Source organism: Sycon ciliatum, chromosome 5 (assembly GCF_964019385.1).
Source record: "Sycon ciliatum chromosome 5, ocSycCili1.1, whole genome shotgun sequence".
NCBI classification, from domain to species: Eukaryota; Metazoa; Porifera; class Calcarea; order Leucosolenida; family Sycettidae; genus Sycon; species Sycon ciliatum.
Genome location: NC_088647.1, coordinates 3259958 through 3286736, shown reverse-complemented (window position 1 = coordinate 3286736; position 26779 = coordinate 3259958). Strand labels below are relative to the sequence as shown.

The following is a 26779-nucleotide window of genomic DNA, read 5'->3' as shown; positions in this document are numbered from 1 at the left end:
GCTGAATTTCGATCATCCATCAAGATGTTCTTAGGGTTCCCTGTAAGAAGGCGATGACGTCTTTTGGGAATTTCCTAGTAAAATAAGAAAAAAATTAAATTAAAATAATTACATTGTGTGACCACACATTTCTTGTTGCCACAGATCAATTTGGCTCTTCTGGCTTTGCTCCTGCCTACGTTGACGAATGGAAAATATCAATACGGCACCGGGGGAGTGCAGAAAGCTAGAAGTATGTATTGTGAGCTTATTGTCAGATTTCAACATGTTAAAAATTCCAACGGTGAAAGTTCCACGTTGACCGAAGCACGCAGTCATTCCAAAGTTATTATACATTAACATGTAGCATGTGGACATTCTGTGACATGATGACATGTTGCTATACATTGAATGGTGTCACACACCCAGGTACTCACACACACACACACACACACACACGCGCGCGCGCGCACGCACACACTACTACTACTACTATCAATCAGCTACCCCGTGGGGTCACGCCGCCCTCCACTCAGAGAACTGAGCGCAAGGTGAGGGGCAGTGGCGCAAAACAAAACAGGAAGTACAGCAAAATGAATTGAAAAAAAAGGAAATCAAAACAAGCTGCCATATTGATGGAAAAGGACTCACAAACAGAGGAAAGAAATATCACAAACCAGATGAACAGTCTGCTGTAGGTCCACACACGCGCACACACACACACACACACACACACACACACACACACACACACACACACACACACACGCGCGTGCATGCATACATACACACACACACACACACACACACACACGGTCTGCTGATGTCATGAGTCTGCTCAATACACAGTGTTTCGGGGTTCCACGTAAGAATAACCAGCTTCTTTTATTAATCAGGCGCGTGCCCCGTATAGGTTCCTGGGTGCCCGGAACCGGCACATTCCCGTAACGTAGAGAAGAACAGCAATCCTGTGAAGTACGTTATTTTCTATGAAAGTGAAAGTTTAGGTAGAGAATCTAAGCACGTAAATCTGCACAAAAAAAGGCACTACAGTCCATTTCAAAACTATAGACGCGTACCTGGGCAAAAACCGTTATGCCAGCATCTATACCACATAAAATCTGTGATCACTTTGTGCATAATTTTTTCCAAATTGGTCCTCTGTTATCCAATCGTTTAGAAACTACAGTCAGACCTCGCTTATCCGGTCCTCGTTTATCCGGATCCCTCGCCATCCGGAAGAAAATAGTTGGTTACAAATGTACAGCGTATGCCATGCTTACATACAGTATGTGTGTTCGATTATCCGGTTCCCTCGCCTATCCGGATATTTTTGTGGAAAACGGATGTGTGCGGTTATGCGAGGTCTGACTGTATATGAGAGTAATTGTGGAGCGGTCCTGAGCAATATTCCGAAAACTATTCTAAAAAAGGTCCAGCCAAATTTGAAATATTTCAAAAACCCTACACGTCTATAGTTTTGAAATGGACTGTAGAGTATGCACTGTATGTGAAGACAACTTGTTGTAGGTCACCTAATTCTACATTGCACCTGAAACCCTAACTTGTCCATGACTCAAATATTTTAATACCCCCAGAATCACCTGTTGTACAGTATTCTTGGAAATCATGGATGCGTCCCCTTCCCCCTCCCCCTCCACACCTCCTTATTCATGATAATTATTAGTGTTTCTTCACGCAAGGAATTATGCGGCACAAATTGCACGAGAATGCCATACCATGCTCGCCGGTAATACGAGGGCTTGCTGCGACCTGACCTGCGGATCTGGTAAATTGAATGATGGAACACGCACGGATGGAATCTAAAAAGCAAGAAAATAATATGACAGCGCACGCGCGCGCGCGCGCGCGAAAATAAGAAAAAGAAACATAAAAGCTGGAAAGTGCTAAGGCACCCAAAATGTGCAAAATAAGAAAAGGGAAGGGGGGGGGAGGGGAAGGGGGCACGCGCTAAATTGCGCTTAAATCATAAGGACGTTGAAAGGGTTTGGCTTGCTTACTGACAGGGCAAAATATGTGCAGCATAAAAATGGGCTCCGATCTATAGCACGAGAATAGGATGTGAAATGATAAGCAGTTATGTTCCAAACATAAAGAATCCACATGACGGGAGAAGTGGAATTATGCGTACGCATCATCGCTGTTCTCGACATCACTGTCCTCATCTTCGCTGTCATCATGGCCATCGTCAGTTCCAACTCCATCTGACTCGTCATCACTGTCATCAGATCATTCGTCAACGGAGATGGAATTATCGATCAGGCTGTCCTGAGTGACATCCAGCGCGTTAGATATTCCGCACACAAGGAAGGCCTTGATAAGCAAACCAGGACTGATTCCAGCCCATGCCTTTGATACCCAGTCAATGATGTTTTGTCGAGAGGGCTGCTTCAAGTTGCCATGTCGTGTCTTGCCAGCTCCTGTTTTCATCCATTGGCTCCAAGATGCCTTGATCGAGTCATTGAACGGCTTATTCACTGAGCGGTCCATGGGCTGTACAATGGATGTGCATCCACCCGGAATCATAACTCTGGCGGAATTGCACTCTGCTGAGAGGATATCAGCCGTTTCCGTGCTGGCATGCGGCCGGTACTGATCGAGGATGAGTAATCTCTTTTGCTCCTCCGACTTAACGTCCCGTCTCAGCCAGACCTTCAGCAAATCGGCATTCATCCAGCCATTCAGAGAAGCGTGCAAAGTCACGTTGCTGGGGACACTTAGATTAATCGCAACTCTGCTGCCAAGCACACCATTTCGCTCCTTCAGAATGATGAACGCTGGCAGCTTGACACCAGAGGCCGTAGCAGCTAGGGCGACGGTGAACCCTTTTTCTCCGCACGGGTCGTCTTTATCCTCACCGTACGAGCGCCGCGAGCATTATTTGTTTTTGCCCTTGGCATGTCAAACCTGACCATGGTTTGGTCCATGTTGATGATTGACTGTGGTCCCATTCCATCTTGGGTCCGTGCTGACTTAATCTTGCTACAGTGGCAGAAAACACGAGAAAAGAAAATAACCGTTTAATACTGAAGAATTGTTTTGAAAATTTAACATCGCACCACAAACACGTGTGTGTGTGTGCGAGAGAGAGAGAGAGAGAGAGAGAGAGAGAGAGAGAGAGAGAGAGAGAGAGAGAGAGAGAGAGAGAGAGAGAGAGACAAAACCCGCATCACAGTCATAGTCAGTACAGTGGCACATTCTGGATATAGGGAACTAGTATTAAAGGCTACACTAGCCGCTACGCAGCCACACTGTATGTAGAGAAGCCTGAACTGCTGAAGTGATGATGATGGTCATGCACTAAAAATGATGTACTGTACACTATGGTAGACTAGCGCTATAGGATAGTATAGCGGCTGTAGTTTATTGTTAGATAATGATTGACAGCATGAAACAAGGTGGAGGACACTGTGTTCGGAAACAGTGACATTACTACAACCTTCCGCGGTTGGCAGAGCCCCGGTCCCTGCGGACCATTTGAACCATATGGGTGTTGAACCCGGTTCTGACTCTCATTACCCCCACCTTGTTTCATGCTGTCAATCTACCAATATGCGTGAACTATAACAAGGTTTATCTAATACTAGTTTTGAACTGGTATTGGGTTATATAATAGCGGCTGTAGTTCTACCGGCATGTCGTGCAAAAAATAATTACCTAACATACACGATAGCATAGTGAGGTGTCATGTAGGCTAGTGTAGCAAACATGCACAGTGATGCACAGACTCAGTCACGGTATTGTTTTACTCGCAAACACCTAACTACAGCAACAAATTACACCTCACCTGCGGAAGTCCAGGATCTGTTCAGCGTAGTCATCGGGTATGAACTGCGAGCTGTAGGTACCGGAGCGTGTTGTTACACCGTTTCTCTTTTTCCAGCGCCAAATCCAACTGTTACCGGGAGAAAAAGTCATCCCACGCCCACCAGGGAGTTCCTGCGCATGTTCCTTCAGGTCGAGGTTGGAAACAGCATGCCCTGAAGATGCAATGTAGTTGATAGTGTAATTTTAGTTTGAAAGCAACGTAAATCTTTGTATCCAGATAGGCTGCGTACCTTCACTCCTCATCTTGTTGAGGTACTCCAGCAGACCAACTTCTACTTGTGGTGCAGCCAATTTTCTGCCACGGTGAAGTCTCGTTCTCTTCTTCAGTCCAACATTTTCCTGCTTCAGGACAGGGTACTTCTCAATCCACTCTCGGATCCTTTTTCTATCGACGCTGAAGTGCCGCGCCGTCTTTGAAACATTTTCGCTGTGTAGGCGAGGCGGTGCCATTCTACAGCACTGCATTTGAACTCCACGTCGAACTTGTGGCGTCTTGGCATGGCGAAAAAAACAATCGCTTCCAAGAACGACTGCGAAAGGATTGAATGCAGTTGGTCCCTTCTTGGCGAGGTTAGCGCATTTTTGTCCGCGGGAATTTGATGTTGAGTTATAGCGAAAGTTCTTTTGCTTTAGTCTTTGCCATAGGCAGTTCGTAGGCTTTTCATGTCTACTCGTACGAAATCGAACTTTCTGTACACCATTCTTGTCCTCAGGACGACATACCTGCGAAAATAGTACAATCGAGCTGGGGTGGGCGTTTGCAGCGAAGTGGGCGTTTGCTCCGGACTTCACGGTACCACCGAAATCGCTACTTCTATGTTTTGTTCCTCAATCTGCGGACAGCATGCTGTTTCTTCCACTTGCTATGTGGACTCATCAGCTCAGCACCGAGAAAATGAGGCCGAACCTGATAGCATAATGCAAACAGCAAAGGCACTACCCCCACATGAGAGTGCTCAACTACGATAATATAATAATATTATGCAAGAGCAGGAGCGAAATACCAGGCCAAGTTTTTTTTAAATAGAAGGAATCACATGGAAACGAGTTATGAAGCAACAATCCCCGACTGTAACAAGATAATAAGCAGTCAGAAAGTGCGATAACAGGGCACAAAACTGACATGTTACTGAGACATTCAACGACCTGAGACCAAGCTCCCATACACGCTGCGCTCACCTTCCCATCATTGGTCTTACCATAACCTTGAACCTTCCAAGCTGGAAGGCTGTTGGTTTGCGCACTGGAGGTGTGTGGGAGCTAGGTCTCAGGTCATTGAATGTCTCAGTAACATGTCTAGTGCTGCGCCCTGTTATCGCACTTTCTGACTGCTTGTTATCTTGTTACAGTCGTGGATAGTTGCTTCATACCTCGTTTCCATGTGATCTCTTCTATTTTAATTATATTTATTAGTTCAGTATCCGAGTTACGTTTTTTTAATCAATAATGTTCGTTAGTAATAGTGGTCTTACAGCGGTATGGAATAGGCTGTGATACCGGTAGCGCTCTTCACATTTTTTTCCTTTGACCTCTACAGAATATCATCGTCTATGCGATCTTGGACTGCGACATGATTGGCACCATTGCAGGGGTAAGTAGCGGTACATACAGCACAGCCAAATAATCCTTATCCATAAGGTCGGTTTATTATCTCTTCTTGCAATTTCATTTATATCTGTAGCAAAGTTGAAATGGATTTGTTGATGGTGGTGCAAGGGGGGGGGGGGGGGCTCTAAATTTTCCGGTATGTTTCCTTAGGTATACATGTACATTGATCACAATGATATACCCGGGCCAGGGCCAACAGGGTGGCTTTTACTGCCCCCTCTTTGCATAGTGCATGTACCTGAAGATGCAACTTCTCCAGGCCTAAGCGAGTGCATGCCATGCTTCGATTACATGTAGCAAAAATAATAATCGTAAAATGTTCAAAATAATAATGATAATATTATTATCATGTCGTGGTACAACTTACAAGTCACACATGTTTGACACTAGGATATCTAGCCACCGACAAGCATGTGAGTGTCAAAAACAAACAATGCACACGGCAGTACATTGTCAGTACGCAAAAACACTGCAAAATACGGGAAATCAGAAGTCGGAGTACGCAAAACACACCCAGTTGGTTGGCAGCACTGAACTGGACCACCTCATCATTGCACCTGGGAGCTTGGCCTACAAGACCTGTAGCTTATCAGTAGAGAGGCTGTGCTATACGTGAAATGTAGAGAACATGATCACGTAGAGAGCAGGTGTCTGGGTTAGAGTCCACGGCTTGGCGTGTTTGGGGTCCAGATCTCTACGTTGTGGCACACACAGCGAAAATGTATGCGGATCTGCTGGGTATCATTCGAATGCAGGCAGAAAACTACACTCAGTTTTGTAGCCGCTGGTGAGGCTATAACGACTTTACTGCATGGGATCGGAATGTCGCCTCACCTTTTCCTTTATTCGAGTGCATCCGTTCGTCGAGATCTACCTCCCGTTGATCTCTCGTTGCCGTCGTTGCAAGGTGGTGAGGGTGAGAGGGGGGGGGGGGCATTATCCTGGGTGTTGTCGTCATATACTGCAGTGGCCTTGGTCGAGCTGAAATCTTTGGTGCTCATCCCCTCCATGGTTGACTCAACAAGATCCTCCAGTCCTCCTGCATGTCCTCTCCAATCAAGGCCATGTCCACTTGGAACCCACTTTCTTCTTCCTCTGTTTCTTTTGCTTCATTTTGCGTAGATGTCAATGAGTGTCAAGCGCATCCTAACATCTGTATGCCGAGTGTGACACAACATCCGTTTCCATTAGTATGTCAAAACCTTTATGCAAAATACGCGTGTCATCTACCTCGTAAGTAAGGTGCTGGTAGATCACACGATCGTTTTTTTCTTTTTTTTAAATTTCGGCCAGTCGGCTACTATCATTTCGTCTTGGGGGTTAGACATGGGGAAGTAGCCATGTAAACATTGGGGGTTAGACATGGGGAAGTAGCCATGTAAACATTGGGGGTTAGACATGGGGAAGTAGCCATGTAAACATTGGGGGTTAGACATGGGCAAGTAGCCATGTAAACATTGCATTCACTTGCTGATCACAGTCTGAGTTCATGGCGGTTACCGGTATTATTATTATTATTCTTTATTCTCACGATGGCGACTCGCGCCAATAAGAGATGAGGTGACTGTAATGACAAGGGGAGAGGAATAAATGAGAGATGAGAGAACTGTATTGACTAAGGGAGCATCTCATAAGTTCGCATTTATTTTGCAAACGTAACGCATTTCGAATAGACTTTACCCCCCTACCTCCCCCCTCTATTCGAAAGTCTTATCGCACATTTTCTGTGTTTATCTACTGTACACGTCCATGCCCCATGCTATGGTATGCTTATGTACATGATTGTACATGAACATGTACATGGATATGGATATGAATGTTTTGCTAGAGCGGTCGTGAATGGCATACAGTAGTACCGCATTTACTGAGTACAAGTACAATCAATGACATGTACATGCACATAAACATAGTTCCTCCACAACAACAGTACTGCTGTAAACGCTGGCCAGGTACACGGTTTGATCAGGCTGGTGTGACATTTGACACCTCTGAGTAGCCTGCATGCATGCAGTGCAAGGGTTAGCTGATCTGCAAACACAGGTAGATCTCCACCAAAACACACTCATTTGCTGCAGGGATCTAGCACGGTAGTAGATTGTACAGTTCCAGAAAATGTGCGAACAGTCATTTTTCTATTCGAAAAGGGCGCTACCCCCCTACCCCCGTTTCGAAATGCGTTACGTTTAGAAACAAAATGCGAACTTATGAGATGCTCCCTAAGGGAGAAGGACGTTAGAACCTACCGGTAGTGGTTGCATATTGAGAGCAGCTGCAGATAGAATTTACCAGAAGATTAAAATCCCAACTAAGTACTTGGGGAATTGCACGTAAGGTGGTGGGCAATTGATTGTAATGGTCGAGGGCAATGTTGAATGGGGAGCCTTTGTGTCGGTCAGTCCGGATTGTTGGCAGGTGATAGGCGCGAGGGTGCCTGAGGGGGTAGGCTGCGATTACAACAGGGGTAAAACAAGGTTGTTGATGTGTGAGGGTGCATGCTTGTGGTGAATTTTGTGAGCAAGAATTACATGCTTGAGAATGCGGTGGCTGTAAAGAGTGGGGAGGTTGAGTCTGTGCAGGAGAGCAGAATGATGAATTGGGGTGAAAAGGGGGATGCGCAAGCAAAGGCGGGCAGCACGGCGTTGGAATCGTTCGAGCCTGTCTGATCGGGTAACACTGAGGGGAGGGGGGGGGGGGGGGGTAGCGCAATGCAAGCATACTCTAGGATTGGGTCGATGTAGGTGGTGTGAGGGTGCATAGGGTCTAAGAGTGGATGGACGAACGCAGCCAGCAAAGCAGATGTAGGGCTTTGCTGCCTCTGGCAAGCATGGTCTCGAAGTGGCAGTTCCACCTCAGGTCAGCCTGCACAACAATGCCGATATGCCGCTGACTGCGAACTACCTTCAGTGTTTGATTGTGCAGGATAATGGAGGGTTGGAAGGGTGGTTGGCGATTGGAATGGTGAAAGGTCATCACAACGGTTTTATCAGTGTTCACTAACAGCTGCCATGTGGTTAGCCGATTCCCAGCAGCAGTTAGTGAGAGCTGATGTTGGTTGAGCGCAGATTGGTATGACTTGTGGGAGGCGACAAGGGCAGTATTGTCTGCAAATGGTCTTCTTGCCGTGGAGTGATTTTCACAGGATACTGGCAGGTCAATGGTATAGGTGAGAAAGAGTAGAGGCCCCAGTACTGAGCCTTGGGGAACTCCAACAGGGAGAGCCAGCCACTCAGGTGTAGCGGCTTCCACTTGCACTCCCTGCCACCGACCAGTGAGGTATGCAAGGAACCAAGAGAGGGCAGCACCAGTGACACCACAGTGTTCCAGCTGTGCCATTAGCCCAGCATGCCAAACGCGGTCGAATGCCTTGCTGAGGTAGAAAATCAAGTGACGGCTGACTCTCCATTGTCCCTCTTGGCAGAGGTCTCGTCGATGATTCTGGAGAGCTGCAAAACTGTGCCATCACCTCGCCGAAAGCTTGACTGCCGATGAGGAAGATAGGGCTCCAAGTGGTCGTACAGACGCATGTGCACTATCCGTTCGTACACTTTCAAAATCACGCTGAGGGGGCTGATGGGTCAGTAGTTGTTAGGTAAATGAGGATTTCCCTTCTTATAGAGAGGCGATATTGTTGCATCTTTCCATGCTTGTGGGAGGACACCATGCTGAAAGGAGGCATTGAACAGGGCACAGAGAGATGGTCCAGCTAGTTCTACTGCTGCTTCTTTCAGGACACGGGTCTTTATGCCATCATAACCAGGGCTTTTGTTGGTGTGCAGTTGGCGAAGAAGGCGTTCCACCTTAGCAGGTGTGGTGGAGATGTGGGACAGGTTTAGGCCTTTAGGGGTATCAAAGGGCTCTTTGTGGATATCAGGGGTTTGACTAGGGACATCGACAACATATTGCTGGCTTTGGCGGATGAAGAATTCATTGAGGATGGATGCCTTGAGCCGCTTTGCATCTGTGATGGATTGGTCTTCAGCAGTTAGGTACGGTATGGGCTTTGAGGGCGAGTTTTTTAAAATGGACTTAACAAGGGTGTACACTGTATACGTTAGTCCTGCTATGGTTGGGACCAACAGCAGCATCTTGCAGGAAGTCGGATTTTTGCGCGACGAAGCAGATTGGTAACCTTGTTACGCTGCGCAGAATACACGGTCCAGTTGATGTTGGTGCGGGACTTGAGGTATCGTCTGTACAGGGTATGTGGTGGCTGTTGTTAAACAAAGCTGGTGATTAAATATCGCATCACGTTGATGAGAGGCCATTGAAATAATGGAGAGAATTATCCAAAGGGGAACCTAGGCAGCGGTCGGTTGTTGCAGTTGGCAACTTGATGCCATGTGCGAGTGTGCCGAATGCTATAGCCTGTATTGACACGATTTGGGGTTGCGAGCATTAGAATATGAGGCGGGGCGTAATTGTGGTGGATGGAGTGAGCAAGCTTCTTGTTGTTGTTGTTGTTGTTGTTGTTGTTTGAAATCTTTTATTCTCACGATGGCCTGTGGCCAATAAGAGAAAGTTGTTGTTGTTGTTGTTGTTGTTGTTGTTGTTGTTGTTGTTGTTGTTGTTGTTGTTGTTGTTGTTGTTGTTGTTGTTGTTGTTGTTGTTGTTTGAAATCGTTTATTCCCACGATGGCCTGTGGCCAATAAGAGAAGTTGTTGTTGTTGTTGTTGTTGTTGTTGTTGTTGTTGTTGTTGTTGTTGTTTCAAATCTTTATTCTCACGACAGCCAGTGGCCAATAAGAGATGGTGTTGTTGTTGTTGCTGTTTCAAATCTTTATTCTCACGATAGCCAGTGGCCAATAAGAGATGGTGTTGTTGTTGTTGTTGTTGTTGTTGTTGTTGTTGTTGTTGTTGTTGTTGTTGTTGTTGTTGTTGTTGTTGTTGTTGTTGTTGTTGTTGTTGTTGTTGTTGTCAAATCTTGTCATATAATTTATGGAATGAGAATGCCTGAGAATGCGGAGGGCAGTGCACTGACGAGACTGTACTTGAGAAGGGTCTGAGTACACCTGTAGTTTGCATACCTGTGTTGTCTCTGTGATTTCAGATGTTTCGGTACCCGATGATTACGACCGTACTGGTGTGATCCTGATACCTTTTGATCCCATTGGAATATACAAATTCAAGTGCCAGTTTGGGTACTATGCCTACTGCCGCAAAGGCGAAGAATCCTGCAAGACTACGAACGGTGCAGCAGCCCCGTTTCGATCAGTGGGTAACGGGTACACACGTTTTGAATTCTACAACTTGCCACAATGCAGGAAGCTCGGTAAGGTCTATACTTTATAGCTTGTTATAGCCTGGTGGATCCCCTCATGAGTGGTGCTGATTGCCGTCGCTTATCATGCTGTGCGTTGAGGTGTATGAAGCCCACGGCATTCCCATGTTGGACAATAATAATAATAATCTTAAGGATCTCCCAGAGGGGATGGCATGTCAAGGAGATCTGCTGATGCAAATCATGCAATAGAAATAAACAGTGGGGGTAACTATAACAGACAGGCAAGTGTCCATAACGAGTAGGTCTCTCCAACTTCGCTCAAGCATTGCAGGGAGGTTTCCTTTTTTTAAAGCGAGAATCTGGATACAGGTCGTCCCTCGTTAATACATAATCTCTGGGACTTGACAAATGTTATGTATTAACGCGGTTTATGTACTAAACGAAAGTGTACATAACTTGCTTGTATACCAGAATTTTGCACTTTTTTCAACTTTTCTGAGTGTTTCTTGCTGCCATGACTAGGGAGCGAGATATTCTTGATTCCCTCGATATAACATAAAAATTATGTTAAAACGGTCACAGTCAGCGAAGATTCTACAGTTTACATGATACATGCCCAGCCGCGCCTGTACAGTCACTCGAAAAAAACAGAGCTTTGTCGGTTTGTGATGTGCGCTCTGATTTCTGAGATAATTGCGTCCACAAGTAGAAACTAGAACACGACGTGCCTCCACTCGAAGGCCAAAAGACCAACAAACTATGTACTGTTGAGGTAGGTGGCATGCGGGTACGGAGAAATGTTATGTACTAACGGGGTTTATGTACTAACGAATTATGTACTAACCGACAAAATTTGTATGGAAGTGACCACGTTTCGTCCGGGACTTGAGATTTTTTATGTACTAACGGGGTTTATGTACTAACCGGACTCGTATTAACGGGGGACAACCTGTACCTTGCAATTGGCATACCCCCCCCCCCCCTCCCAGAAATGACAAAAGTCTTATCTGATTATGGGTTTGCAAATGATGCTGTCTTCTGGGATTCTGGTGTAGCTAAACGTTGTTGCTCCGAAAAGTCTTCTACAGTGTGGTTACAAGTATTGAGTCTATTGACCTCAAGACATTTTCAAATATTTCAAATCTGGTTTGAGCTTTTTGAGAAATGTCTTCAGGATATTGCTCAGGAAGTTTCCCCATTTTTTCTCATATCGATTTCCAAGTGATTGGACAACAAACGGCCAATGTCGGTTTTTTGGTTGCGCATTGCGGCTTGTGATACAAAAGGTGAAAGTGCCCACGGATATCTTGTCATTGCCTTGGTGATACAGTGATTTGGCACTGGACGTACCTACGGCGTGAGGGTTTTCCTGTGATTCATGTTGACCTGAACTAAAACTTTGCTGCGTATTGGGAATGGTTTTCTCTCACAGAAAGGATGCGCAGTTGCACACTCTGCTTTATATGCTCTAGCTTGTCAGGTTATCCGGGCCGCACTTGCAAACATTTACCCATTTGATACCTACTATTGCAAGGCCAGGGTGTCCAGAATGAGAAAATCAATTCACAGTTGGCACTACTTATTATGTATAATCAAGAGTACATAAACCAGAGTGTGCAACTCGGGATGGTTCCTGTGGGAGCGTAATTCGTGCAGTACGTCATTTCTGACGGCATGGTAAGCCACAGGTACGGTGAAAAGTTGCGTAACCAGTCGCGGTGGTGCAGGACACTGAGTTTGTCCTGATTTCGGTTTTTTGATACGGATAGCCTGGTGACTTTACTCGTCGGTGGATGTACACAGTCACACAAAACACCGAAATCCTGAAACTGGACGTCTAAAATCAAGAAAACTTGGCTGATTTCCGGGCTATGAAACATGAAAATTTGAGCTGTGCGCAAGTCGCGGCTTGGCTGACCTCATCAGGGTGACATAGTGCACGAACTGCGCTGTTTCAGATCTGATATGCACAGTTGCACACTCTGGTTTATGTACTCTTGGTATAATTATGCATAACAAACTCCCATAATTATGACAGCTACACCATAGCTCATGATAGCTCAGTGGTTAGAGCATCGCTGGCCTCAAGCGAAGGTCCCTGGTTTGAGTCCTGGTGGTGGCGGTCAATTTTCTCTTCAGACTTTTCCCTTTCAGTGCATCTTTCCCTCAAACCAATGAATATCCCATAATTGTAGCGATTATTTCGTGACAACCATAGTGAACCATGCATTGTGCATGTTCGAGGCTGCTTGAACACATACAACATTGACCCGTTGTAATGAACAGCTTCCGTTTATAAAAAAACACAGTCGACTCCTGATATAACGAACACCGTTGTGCAGGAAGATTAGTCATTTTTATGCGAAATTCGTTATAACAGAAATTCGTTATAACAGAAATGCGTTATAACAGAAATGCGTTATAACAGAAATGCGTTCGCACCATTCAAGCAGTGAGAAATCACTGGCGTGTTGCCCACGAATGTACAAGTGCGCTTGGTTTACATTTTGCCTTTCAAGATATGATTCGTTATAAACGAAAATGGTTCGCTACAAAGGGTCAATTTCGCATGGGTTCAAACAGGCACTCATGGACAGCGGTTTGCTATATCACAAAATTCGCTTCATGCGAGTACATAAGTAAGTGGAGTTGACTGCATATCTTGAAGGGCCACATGTAAACCAAGTGCACTCACAGTACAGCCATATGGCCACATACCAGGCATGCACACATGCCAGGCATGCATGGCGTGTCACCTGTACATGTACATGTATAGGCGTACAAAGAACGATTAATTTTGGCAAAGTGTCGACAGTGCTCCGATGAATGCGTTATTCCATCATATATTTGGGCACTTTGCAACTTTGGAGGGGCCATGGCCGTTTGAAGCTGCCCAAACATGACGTTCCTTCAGAGAAAGACGGGTCTACATTTCGAGATAGTGGTGGCGACTTTGACGACGTTGATTTCATAGGACAGTTGGTGGCTACCCACACCGGTCCACCTATTGGCAATAAAATCAAATGGCCTCCAGCATTCACCTGTTGCAGAAAGCCTGTGACAAATTTATCGTGTCGCCAATACCTAAATAATAGAAAAGCTGACAGGATCGCTTTCTAAATGTATGGCAGCAGGGCGTAAAACCATTGGAAGAAACCTGGAACATTTCTAGTATGCAGTTGTGAGTTCATAGGAATATCTGGGCCTCACACAAGTTATGGGTATGTAAAACGTGGCCATTGCATCGGACGAGACAACAACGTGATGACTGCAGTACTGTCGGCTAGAATTTCACCAATTTTTAAGAGCGGAACTGTAATGTACGCTATAATGTACACTCAGAAGTATAACCCTGTATAAATGTACATTTATGACTGTATCATCGAATAACGTCGGAACAAACCTGCTGTGTTCGCTAAAAATATGACCGGCTAGGTTAGAATTCTGACCTCCTGTTCTTCGGCGCCCGGCAGTACTGTAGCGCATGGCTGATAGGAATGAATTGGCACATCATGGCCAGTGAGAACACGGCCATGTATGCATGTGCATGGCACGCAGTGTTCCAAGCATGAGGCCGGCGGGACAAGCGTGAGTTCCCACGCAGAGAACAACTAACAACTCCAGGTGCGTGTACTTTGTTTTGGTTTTGTTTTTTTTTCATTTCAGAATCCGTGACTTGCGCAGGAGTTGACTTCTACTACAGTGCCACAAAGCACACGTCTGCTGATGCTCATCGTAACTGCAAAAGCGCTGGCTTGCAGCTTGCGAACCAAGCACTCTCGAAAGTACGATTTAATCACAAAACAATGGAGTGCCTAAAAGCAGCTCCTTCAACATGGATTAGTGACAACTACGTGACGCAGCTCAGCAACAAAGCTTCGCCGTTCTCACGACAAGCAAACACGTATCCATTTGTTTGTATCCCTTTGGACTTTGGTAAGTAGATGCTTGCTTCCCAGGAGAACACGATTCCTTCTTAGACTTTGCCTTTAAGGTAGCTCGAACCACTTTGGCCATGAAAAAACTTTTACAGAAGAAGTGCTGTTTTGTTTAGGAATGGGTTTGCTCCCACACTAGAGCTCGCGCTAAATCATCGCCGAAGTCGCAACCTCTCTTTCGTACTGAAGTGCTGTTTTCTCTGTTCTAAGTTGTTCTCTAGCATGCATAGACTGCGGAAATGATATTCCTATGGGGGATACTTATGCATTTTGTTGTACTTATGGCCACTTGAAAGTACGAAAAACGCAATTTTCGTAACTTCGAGGCCCCATAAGTACAACAAAATACATAAGTATGCCCCATAGGAATATCAATTCGCAGTCCATGCATGCTAGAGAACAATTTGGAACAGAGAAAATAGCACTTCTTCTGTCATCAGGATGCAATATATGCTCATTGCATCCTGATGATGGCAATTTGCCGAAACGTTGAAAATGATTCTGTGAAATGAAATGAGTTGTGAATTTGTAGTGCCCAGGGAATGAGCATGTGTGCTCACCAATTCACTTCGAGTTATAAAGCTGCAGGATGCCTCACCACTACTTCGAAAGTGGTTTGAGCTACCTTAACTACAGGAATCTGTACACATCAACAGGGCCGCCAGAACCGCTCAGGCTGGTCCGGCCATGGCCGGACCCCTTTCCCAGCTGGATGGTCCATGTGATTCGCGCAAAACTGGTGTAAAAATATTCAGAGGTACATGACTGTATACTGTCGTCATTGTTATGTGCTTCGAAGTACATTGTAGCTCAGAAGTCCGTGACGAAGATTGAAGATTGTTCTGCAGCACGACCTCCTGAGCTTACCTGCGCCTTCCACCAGGGTAGCACCAGTCACTCCTATCAAAAATGCATGCACTAGTCAACATTGGAAACGAGCGAAAACATCGCACAACACAGAAAAGACTCGATCCAAAGAGATAAGATCGAGGAAGCCGAAAAATAGAATCATTCGTTCGATAATGAGGCAGTCGATCGGAGAAGTCGGCACGAGATCATAGTTACTAAAATAATAGGTTTAAAAAACGTTCTTTTTTTACCTATTCCTTACAGTGTTCAACTTCTTGAATGCTACCATCACCAGTACTGTGCGACTTATGGATATAAAAAAGTTGTGTTTGTGTTCTTTGACTGTGATTTTGTGTATTTTCTGGAGCCTCGTGAGATGCCCAAAATCGCTCTATTTCACGTAAATTTTCAAAATTTTTCTTCCACGGGAGGTCCCCCGGACGCCCCTCAAAGGTTGGCCGCACCGCTCCAAAACTCCTTCCCGGTCCGGCCCTGAATCAACTGCCAATGCAACGACTTCCTATTTGCCTACTATCCTTGACATAGTGCAGAAATTTGAAATATCTGAACACTCAAATTTGAAATTCCAGTTTCAGAACTGCAAACAAAAGGACGAGCTGAGTCGACATATGTAACGGCTTTATTGCACTTGGAAGAACAAACAAATCATGCAAGTTAACTAAGGCTGTGATGGACAATCAATAACCATTTTGTTCAGACAGCGCTTCAAAAACAAGCGACTGTTTGCGATATTACGGCAGTAGACACGTTTTCTTACACGACGGAATTCAGCCAAACTCAGTTGTGATGTTCGGCGTTGATCGGTGCAAGGCAAGAAGCATAGTGGGTGACAGGTTTGTCAGACCAAAAAAGGTACCCACGTGTTTTGTACCATTCTAAGGACAACGACAGAAAAATGTGAAGAAGAGGTTGGTGCGACATCGGCGATACTTGGGGAATTGTGTGTTGCTCCCTGCACAATCTTCCTCAGCCAACTCAAGCTCAACTGATGAGGGGTGAATTCCCCGAAACACTTGTGTATTGAGCAGGGAGTGGTGCTTTCTTGCAGGTTTGCCGAGTGGACGGTTCGATGGACTTCTCGTGTGCTCTGGATGGCAGTCGTGAGTCAGTCAAGTGAGAATTCATGTCAGCAGGAAAACCGCGAGCTCCCATGTAGGGAGCAACACACAATTTAACAGAAAAAGAGATAGATACCGATGTCAGATTGTCTAACACAGTCTTGGTCTAGCCCAAGCTAAAGCAAATATGCACATGTAAGGAGAAATCTCAGCTTGCTAAGAATCCTAGAATTCTACTCGTCCTGTGAGCTATTCGATACATTATCGAGGAAAGCATTGTTTTGGAAATGTTTTTAAAAATTCACAAAGTTGCCAGTGTGCACTTCCTGCCAAACACCGTCACCTGTTCAAACTTGAAACGGAGCAGTTTTGTAAGCTTCTGCCCCCCCACACACACACACACATACCCTCACTGCAGTAGGAAAGTTTGAACCGATCCGAATCTTCTGTCGCTTCCCGTTTTGTACGGTATTCAGCTGGGCTCTTGCTCATGGAGCTTGCATTTGACGCGTCTTAAAAAGGCCATGTCAGCTGGCTTGCATGTGAAGATTCTTAGCACCACTCCATATTCAAGTCTTTCAAGTTGTTGAGTCTTTCTTCAGATTCTTGGCATTAAGTTGGCGTTTTGATCAATTTTTTTGTACTGAGATATTGTGTCATATGTAAGCACATTTGCTTTGCCCGTACAAGAGGCCTTTCACTCCATATTCAAGCAGATTAGATCACTTTTTCTGACTCTACAATCATTTCTCCCTATCATGTACAGAACGCAAAGTCAATCGGGGGGACCTTGTTCTCGGACACTATGCGGGTGAGTGAGTATTTTGTACCTTTTAGCGGCACGCAACACTTCAATGAAACAACACGGTCTGCCTAAAAAGTAAAAACCCGTTCCGTTCAAAACCTGCCACCTCCATGCATTGCATGCAAGCCCCAGCCCAGGCAGCTGTCTGTTCATCTCAAGTTTTTGCCCAGGGGTAGTTGCATTTATCGCATTCCGTGTTGCTGTTGTCATGCATGTACTTTGAATCAGATCTTGCAGAGTGTGCAGTGGTTGTGAATACTGGACTGGAGTAAAGTGACCTGGCAGACAGAGGGAGCAAGTATAGGTGCATGCTGGGATCACATCACAGCCTATGCATGTAAGCAAGAGTACATAACCCCCTCACAGAGTGTGCAACTCCCACATACCCTACTGTCCCGACAGAATTTCAAGTTGACGTCATTTTCATGATGCAATGCTCCTTGCACCAGTGATTTACGACATTTGTACGGGGTGTCAACACAACACACGTTTTTCTTTGCACTAATTTGTACCGGATCAAATGGGGCTTTGTCTATCACAGGTTCAGGATACGTCTGATAATCCGTGTACAGTGCGCATTGCATCATAAAAAAGACGTCAGCTTGAAATTCTGTCAGGACGGCACCCATAGTTGAGTAAGAGTTGCACACTCTGGGGGGTTGTACTCTTCATGTACATGTAAGTCAGGGCTGATACATGTGAAGCAAGAGGCATACTCTGGATAGTGGTGCATGGCAGGCACCAATCACCTGGTCACTGTTTAATATATTGGACGTGGTGTAGCTCTGATGGTGCAGTAGTATGTACTATGTGCACTGTACTGTGTAATACAGCATGTCAATCAGTCAATGGACAGTCCTTTGTGGACTTGTCAGCACAGCACAGAGCGGAAAATGAGACTGAACCTGCTAGCAATCGGAAACGTACCGTATTTCCCCGAATTTAAGTCGCACCTTTTTACACTAAAATGCAAGGGTAAAAAGAGGGTGCGACTTACAATCGAGCGTGACTTACTACTGAAGTCAATACATCAAATCAATATTGCTCAAACCTGAAAATGGGGGTGCAACTTATAATCAAGTGCGACTTATAATCGGTGAGATACGGTACACTTTCCAAAGGCAGATTTGAACCAGCCTGTCCCAATCAGGTAGTCATACCCAAGCCAGTTTGGGTACGACTACCTGGCCCCAATGTACATGTACCTTGCCAGAGTGCTCAAGCTGACAACTCAATGAGCTCTGCGTAACGCAAACAGCAAGCAGGGGCGGATCCAGGGGGGGGGGGGGGGTGCGAAAGGTGCTCGCGGCACCCCTCAGATTTTCAAAACAAAAAAAAGAGAAAAGGAAAAAAACTGTGGTGGGGTTATTTCTTCTTCTTTCCTGTATCATGGTGACAGGCCCTCATAGAACAATCTACTTATCTTCATGTGCCTGGCTGGGAGTAGACCTTGGCAAATACAGTACTAGCAAGAGTACAATCATGTACATACTTACCAGGTTATGTACTCTTGCTACTAATAATGCCAAAAACTGGCAGATTCTTTTTCAGGACACCAAAAATACTTGAGCAGCTGCATCTGCCGCTAGGGTTTACCAGATTTTAACGGCCGTCGTGAGTTCCCTTTGGGAATGGACACGATAATAATAACTTTGACTAAGAAAGGAAAAGGACAACATGTTACGAGTTATGACAAACTATCCACCAACGTAACCAGATCTTATACAGTCAGCGAGTGCGACAAAATGGCACAAAACTGACAAGGAGTACTGAGACATTCGGCAACCTGACACCTAGCTCCAACACTTCTCCAAGGCGCAAACCAACAACCTTCCAACTTGGAAGGCTCAGGTTCGGAAAGGTCCAAGAGGGGAAGGAAAGCGCAACGAAGAAGAGCACGAGCTACGCATCACGGCAACAAAGAATGCCGAAAGTTACTGGATGATGACGAAACTAGTAAGACTATTGGACAGACCGACCCTACTACAACTCGATGACGCAAAGCAACAGACCACCCAACTTGGGAGGCTCAAGTTCATGTAATAAACATAGAAGGGGAAGCTAAGCGAAAACGAATTGTGACAAACCGAAACGCCAACATCCTACTGAACTCCACTATCATGTATGATGGACTAGTTATGTACAATAACAAGTAGTTCCACACGACGTACGTTTCGCCGTATAGGTCTGGTTACGTTGGTGGACAGTTTGTCATAACTCGTAACATTTTGTCCTTTTCCTTTCTTCATCATAACTATATTGGCTCACCATCCGAGTTCAAATAATAATCATTTACTCTTTTTTTTAAATACTTGACTTGAACATACCAGATCACCATACATACCAGACAAAATGCCGTTTTTCTGCCCGCACTATCCGGTATTGCTAGTCAGGGGCGTTGGAACCTGTAATTCAATGAAAGGGGGGCTATTTGGGCCCAATTTTCCTAAGAACATTCCCGGGAGGACCCCAACCCCTGCCTTTTTCATAGCCACACCAATGACGATGTGCAATACCTTCCGACACCCCGGCCAGTAATACTACTTTGTGTTCATACGAATATCATTTCTGCCGTGGGGTCAATGCATGCTAGAGAACAACTTACAACGGAGAAAACAGCACTTCTCCTGTTAAAGGTGTTCATGGCCAAAGCAGTTCGAGCTACATGTACCTAAAGAAACTTGTCATGGCATTTTCTGCACCCCTCGGGCTATAGCCCTGACAAGGGTACTACCCCACACGAGAGTGCTCAACTAACCGGTACAAGAGCAGAAGCGAAATATAATATTTTATCCATTCAATGATGAATTACACGGTAGTATTTAAATATTCGACGACGAGACAATAATAAGTTAGGGCAATAAAGAGGACGAGCTGAAGTGGCATTTGGATTACTTTATTAAACAATGTAAGCGATGGAGACGATGCGAAAACAATCTAAAAGGTAAGGAAAAATACATGTAAGAAGAAAAAAGCGATGGTAAAAGACGATTTGAACAAGTACGGTAGTAGTAAATCCGATGTGTTGTTTTTGTGCAGATTATGAATGTCACGGAAGCCAGAAGCTCTACTACGTGGCTAATGATCAAGGGGAGACCGGTCGTAATTTGACTCGAGCTCAAGACGCCTGCCAGGAGAGAGCAGCTCACTTGCCAGGTCCGTCCTCCAGGAGCTGCATGTTTGAGATGATAAAATGGCTGTACTCAGGACACCTATGCCTGAAGGAAACCAATTTTGTGAAGATTTTCGAGTGTGTAAGAGCTCTGCGGGTATCATTGCAAGGCGGAGTCGCCTGGATTGGATCATCTCGCGGTAGTGGCCCGCCCGGAACTTCGCGCACCACTCATGGCCATTCATACCCGGTGGGCAGTATGCTTCCCGTGACCATCTGTACCACGCTGTGAGTGGAAGCCACGATTGTTTGCGTGGAATTCCACCGATCCTCTGCGTGTGCTGCTTGAGGTGATTGACGGCCACAGGTCTAAGATTCGTCAAATGATCAATGTTGTGCTTGCATGAGATGCCTTTGCCCATTATTAATTTATTATACATGCATGTAGAATATTTATTTTATTGTTGTTGGTTGCTGATGTTGTACTTGCAGTATTACCTGATCAGCTGACACTGAACAGGCAAGGACAGTAATAGGGACCTTTCGCACCCCGCGTACGGATACGAAACGAATGCTGATTCGTCACCTGGGTTCGAGGATTCGTCAGAGTCCCTGCGGAGAACTCGTTTTCACGAATGGAAGCCTCTTCATTCGTGGCACGCTCCGAATCCGTCAGGTACACATTTATTTGGATAGGTACACATGTTTTGCAAGGTACACATTTTTCCCTTGATTCCATGATCCATGCACGAGTGCGTGTAAAAACCCGTACGCCAAGCTACCGGCGCCCGCGGCCGTATTCGTAGTTGCCATGCACATTTGCATGACGACTTGCGAAACCTGAAATCTGTTTTCAACGAAACGATTACGAGCTGAATCAAACTTTCGTTTCGCATTCGTTTCGTGGCAAATGCGAAAGGTCCCTATTACCTGATCAGCTGACACTGAACAGGCATTCAGGGAGAGAGAGAGAGAGAGAGAGAGAGAGAGAGAGAGAGAGAGAGAGAGAGAGAGAGAGAGAGAGAGAGAGAGAGAGAGAGAGAGAGAGAGAGAGAGAGAGAGAGAGAGAGAGAGAGAGAGAGAGAGAGAGAGAGAGAGAGAGAGAGAGAGAGAGAGAGAGAGAGAGAGAGAGAGAGAGAGGGAGGGAGGGAGAGAGAGAGAGAGGTATTCATGTGTCCTCTAGCTACACGACTAGACTGGGGGGGGGGGGGGGGTACAGTATTCATCACAGTATTCATCACTGCCACTGACTGGTGGCTGCTTCCAAGTCTCACCTAGCTCGATTTGGTCAACATGACTGTGGCCCAGGCGAGCCAGGGAGTAGTACAATACGTGTTGTACTATTCCCTGAGGAGAACTAAGGCCACGAACGTCACCGGCCCAGACACACTGCACCAGTACAGAGCCTCCGTCCCGCTCGTCAGCCGTTACTATGCCTAGACCGCACCAGTTCGGCACTGCAGACCAGTGCAGTGCAGACTAGTGCACTGCAGACTAGTGCACTGCAGAGTAGTGCAGTGCAGACTAGTGCACTGCAGACTAGTGCAGTGCATAGGCTGATCCTTTCTAGCTCACCGCAGAGCGCGGTGTAAAAAAAATAATAATAATTGATACCAACCCGCGTCTTTTCCATCCTTTTTTTTTTTACTATGTATTGTCTTCGGCTTCTTCCTCTTCATAAGTAGCTGTTGACCGAGACTCCTTTGATTTTGGCTACTAGTATGGTCTATACAAACAAATTCAAACCACTCTGAGTCTCTCTCTCTCTCTCCCTCTCCCTCCCTCCCTCCCTCCCTCCCTCCCTCCCTCCCTCTCTCTCTCTCTCTCTCTCTCTCTCTCTCTCTCTCTCTCTCTCTCTCCCTCCCTCCCTCCCTCCATCTGCCGTTCCGAGCCCTGCAGGTAGAACACCGAACCAATGCATGTCAAACGTCATCACCATCTGACGGAGCCAACTCTTCACCAATTAGCGCCCAATCTGGCAATTTCCTGATCCACTCGTTCACATCAGTTTGTCTAATTGACGCACGAATAGTCTGCTTCCACCTCTGCTATCCCACCAGCGACCGAGTCCCAGGGACACCTACACTAGTACAGCAATTCAGGACCAGAGTCTGCTTCTCACTCCGGGTTCGTGCTTTTTCCGCCGACTTGACACTTGACACTTGACTCATAACTGCCTGCATGCAGAGCACACGATAAGTCCACCATCGACTTGGCAAACAGTCGTAAAAAAAACAAAAAACAAAAACGAGGGGTGCTTTCTCCGATCCGATGTGAGGAGCAAACACCTTCCTAATCACGGTGAAATCATCGCCGAAATCGTTACCACTCTCTCGTACTGTTCTGCCCAGCGAGGGCTTGCCACTACAAAAGAAGCTGGTTTGTATTGGAGGTGACAGCGTTGCGAATGACGTCGACGGTGGGTTCTTGATATGACGTCTCTTCCCACCACCATCAATAATGAGCGACTCTCTGTCTCTGATCTGGTGTTCACGAGGTGTTTGTCGCCCTGGAAACGATGGGTGACTGGGCCGCGCAGGAACGTCAATATTTGTTTCTTCACATCACAATCATGAGAACGTGCAGAACTGTAGAACGTCAGTACCGTTGCCCGTTGGTCAGTGTCGTGTAATCTATTATGTTATCGCATGAGCTGATTGTAATGTAACATAAACTGCAGTGGTGTTAGTGGACATTATAGCATAAAGTGTAGCTCCTTGGTCCTCTTTCAAGGTCTTCTTATAAAATAATTAATCCTTGGCTCTCCACCCGGCCGAGTCTAACATCACAATAACAGAATTTTTCATGCAGCGCATGCGCAGATTGTGAATAGGAACTGACTCATATGATAGAGCGGTTGCCCCCCTCCCCCTTTCTTTCATAATGCAGTTGCGTGATGTTCACAACTTTCTTAGCGAACTCCACAGTTTGGGGTAGAAGAAAACTGGAGTGCATCTATACCGAAGCCAGTAGGTGCTACCGAAACCGTTAGATCCATTACCGATGCACCTAAGTTAGTGCCCAACTTAGTGGCATGGCAGACAGTGGCAATCACTGCATTTGAAATGTTTGTTTTGAAAACAAATCACCACATCATGTGTAGCTATGGTGAAGTGAAACTTCATGACAAAACCTAATTTACGCACAGTGGGTCACAAGAATAATGAATAAATACGAAGTCGGCCACAGCATCCCATACACAAAGTAACGTTACAATGCACACTAATACACTATACTACCTTTTGTTGACGATATCGAGATCACAAAAACCTACGACTTGTATATTATAACCCAATGTGGATGTACATGATTGTATTGCATGCTGATCACTACTCAGTAGTCAACCGGCGCTAAGTAAAATAAACCACACCATGCCATATTCCAGCCAAGGTCACAGGGAGCTGGATAGGCTTGTCAGTGCAGGTGCGTCACCAGTGGCTAAACTCTACAGCCTAACGAACTGTGCATCAGTGGCCACTCCGCAGTTATTGTTCTTACGGCTCATCAGAGCGTAGCCGTTGTTGCCCCAGTGCGTCGACCAGGAGTTCTTCACCAACCAATAGTCATCGCCGTTGAGTGTCCCGAACCCTACGGCCAGCACGGCATGGTCAAGACCAGATTTTTTATTGTGGCATTTCGGCTCATAGTAAACACCACTAGCATAGTAGGAAAATGACTCGTGGCCAGCATCAATGTTCACTGCCACCGGTTGTTCCATCAAGGCCAGCAGCAAGTCCGTTTCGTTATGCGGCCTGACGCGGACGTACGCACTGATCGTCGTGCCAATGGTGGCGTTGGCATAGTTACACTTGCCATCCTGCATCAGGTATGGGCCGTAGCTTTCTGACGTGGCGATTCCACCGTGGTTCATGATCCATTGATACGCAGGTACCTCGAGGCCACCTTCGCATCCCAGGTTCTTCACGCCCCACGTGCAGTCGATCAAGCTCTGCTCACTCAGCATGGTGCGGCGGCCATGCTTTATGAAGTAGGCTCCCTCGATGACGCCCGTCACGCCAAACGCCCAGCACGAGCCGCATATTCCTTGATCCTTGACGGACGTCACTGCGCCGTAGATGCGCCAATCGCGGCTCTCTGGTATGGTTTGCGCCGGATTAGCCGCTTCAAACCACAGCGTATCAGCTGGGTACGAGGTTCCGGTACTTGGGAGTAGGCCCCGCAGTCTTCTTTTCTCGGCCGGAAACAAATCAGCCAGGTGATTCAACTCGGAGCGATAGCCAAGGTTGCGTCGATTGGACGACTCGACAAAATGGTGGCTGGCGCGGTATACGCAGCTGCGTTCAAAGTGCTCCCTGGCGTTTGCGTATGCCTTGCTGTGCTTGGCTTTGAAGCTCCTGAACGCGACGTCTATGCTGTCCTCAGGCAGCGGGGCTGCAGTGAGTCGATCAAACGCAGTGCACCGGTGTTGCATCGCAGACCCTGGAGCGGCGGGAAACGCCACGCATTCTTCAATAGGTGGGACAAACGTGTCAGCAGGGAACCCCAGTGTCACTGCATAGAACTTGTCATATGTGAAGATGTACTCGTCGAAGTGTGACGAAAACACCAGGTCCGCTCCCAGGAAGTGAAATCGCACTGGCACGGAAGCGCCGTCATCCCGGACCATCATTGTGAATGTGTAATAATCGATCTTGTCGCCATGCTGCACTTTATACCCGTATACCTCACACACCTCGGCGCTTCCAAAACTGCACTGCTTTGTTTCGGTAAACTCGAACCGCTCCGGGTTGTTGGGCAACAGCGAGTGGTGATGCAGCGGCGCGGATGACGATCCGTTCAAATGGAAGCAGGTCCGCTTGTTCAGGAATTGTTCCGTCGTTTCGTAGACGACTTTCAGCTTCGTGCCGTGCGCGCCCTCGTTTCCGAGGCGGAACACCGATGCCAGGCCGTGGTACGTGTCGATCCTGCTTCTATCATTGTCGCCATCAACGTAAGCCGTGTAGGGCTCAACGATCTCGGCATACGGCAGACTGATGGTCCCTTGCGCCATGTACCTGCTGGGGAATGCCGGAATTTTCTTGTCGGCCCTTGCCGACGCAAACACTGCCCCGCTCAGGCAACAAAGCCATAGTGACGACGCGGCCCACATCGTGGCCACTACCAGCCAGGTGATCTGCTGCAGCCAGTGCAGGTAACAAACTAAACTAAAACTTACGTCGACCGCCAATAAAGGCAATAGCGCGCGGGGGAGACGACAGTCACCTGCCAGTGGAAAAATCAACCCAAGTCAGAGATTAGATGTAATGGGTTTCCTGCCATCACCCTTGGCTTGGAAATGGTCACGGTCATGTAGTCTACACAGTCATCTACACTGACTGTAGATCTACTAGTGCTACACTGCCTAGCCCTACTCGGTACTCCTGACCTGGGCTACAGACTTACAGTCCTGAATCAGGATGTTGCATGAACAGCTGGTATCTTGGTCTCCTTGACAATGACAACGACCATGCATGATGTCTTGATGACCTGGTGAAGTGGAGAGAAATGCGCCGGATCAACTAACTAATATAATTACTTACAACTATTAACTAAAGTAAGTAGTAAAGTTAGTTGAAGCAGCTACTAGCACAGTAGCAGTGCATGCGATGCAAGACATCTTCAAGGCAACCAATCCATGAATCGTTCACTGTTTAATGTTATGTAGACTAGGAGTGCTATTGGGGGATGCCAGTAACACATTCAACAGCAGAAACCGACAGGCAGCTCTGCATAACGTTCAGCGCCTCTGTCCAGCATTATCCACCCGTGATTCTTCGGAACTCCTATCATGTATCAGTGGGAGGCACGTCTGTTTGTCTCTGACGGTGGGGAGATTTTGTCAAAGGAGGGTATAATTATGTACAACCCAGCAGGGAGACCCACTGTCCATGCCGGAATGATGGCATTTTATGCATTGGCCACACTCCCCATCATTCGGCATTTTACAGCAGCAACACAACGATCATATGCCGGGTATGCAGATGGCTCAAGTGGTGCTGGCAAGATGAGAGTGGTTGAGACTGGTGGACAACAGCCCAGGAACATGGCCACCTGTATGGATACTTCACCAATCCGGACAAACCCCTACTTCTCGTGAAGCGCGGATTGGAGGAGGAGGCATCTCAGCTGTTTGAAGGCACAGGCATTGTATTGTGACTGGTAGCACAAAGTATCTGGGCTCATACATAGGGGAGCCTGATGATGCTGCCAGCCAAGTCAGGGAGAGGGTTGATGATTGGTGTTGGGAGCTGCACCGCAATTAGCAATGTTTGCCAACACCGAGCCACAAGCGGCATATGAAGCTCTGACCCATGGCATACGGGGTCGTTGGGTCTACCTG

General features: G+C 46.5%; 2 protein-coding genes across 2 annotated transcripts; one reads left to right on the top strand and one right to left on the bottom strand.

Annotated features, from left to right (window-relative positions):
* Positions 1–139: 139 nt before the first annotated feature.
* On the top strand, positions 140–20968 carry LOC135816575 (uncharacterized). The gene is made up of 7 exons (XM_065329767.1): positions 140–232; positions 5366–5419; positions 6559–6669; positions 10483–10704; positions 14323–14592; positions 17289–17333; positions 20367–20968. Exons 3-7 carry the CDS (start codon positions 6594–6596, stop codon positions 20729–20731), a joined length of 978 nt encoding a protein of 325 aa, XP_065185839.1. The 5' UTR covers positions 140–232; positions 5366–5419; positions 6559–6593; the 3' UTR covers positions 20732–20968.
* A 2365-nt stretch (positions 20969–23333) lies between these two features.
* LOC135817196 (digestive cysteine proteinase 1-like) lies at positions 23334–25673 on the bottom strand. The gene has a single exon (XM_065330325.1). It carries the CDS (start codon positions 25547–25549, stop codon positions 23885–23887), a length of 1665 nt encoding a protein of 554 aa, XP_065186397.1. The 5' UTR covers positions 25550–25673; the 3' UTR covers positions 23334–23884.
* Positions 25674–26779: the final 1106 nt, after the last annotated feature.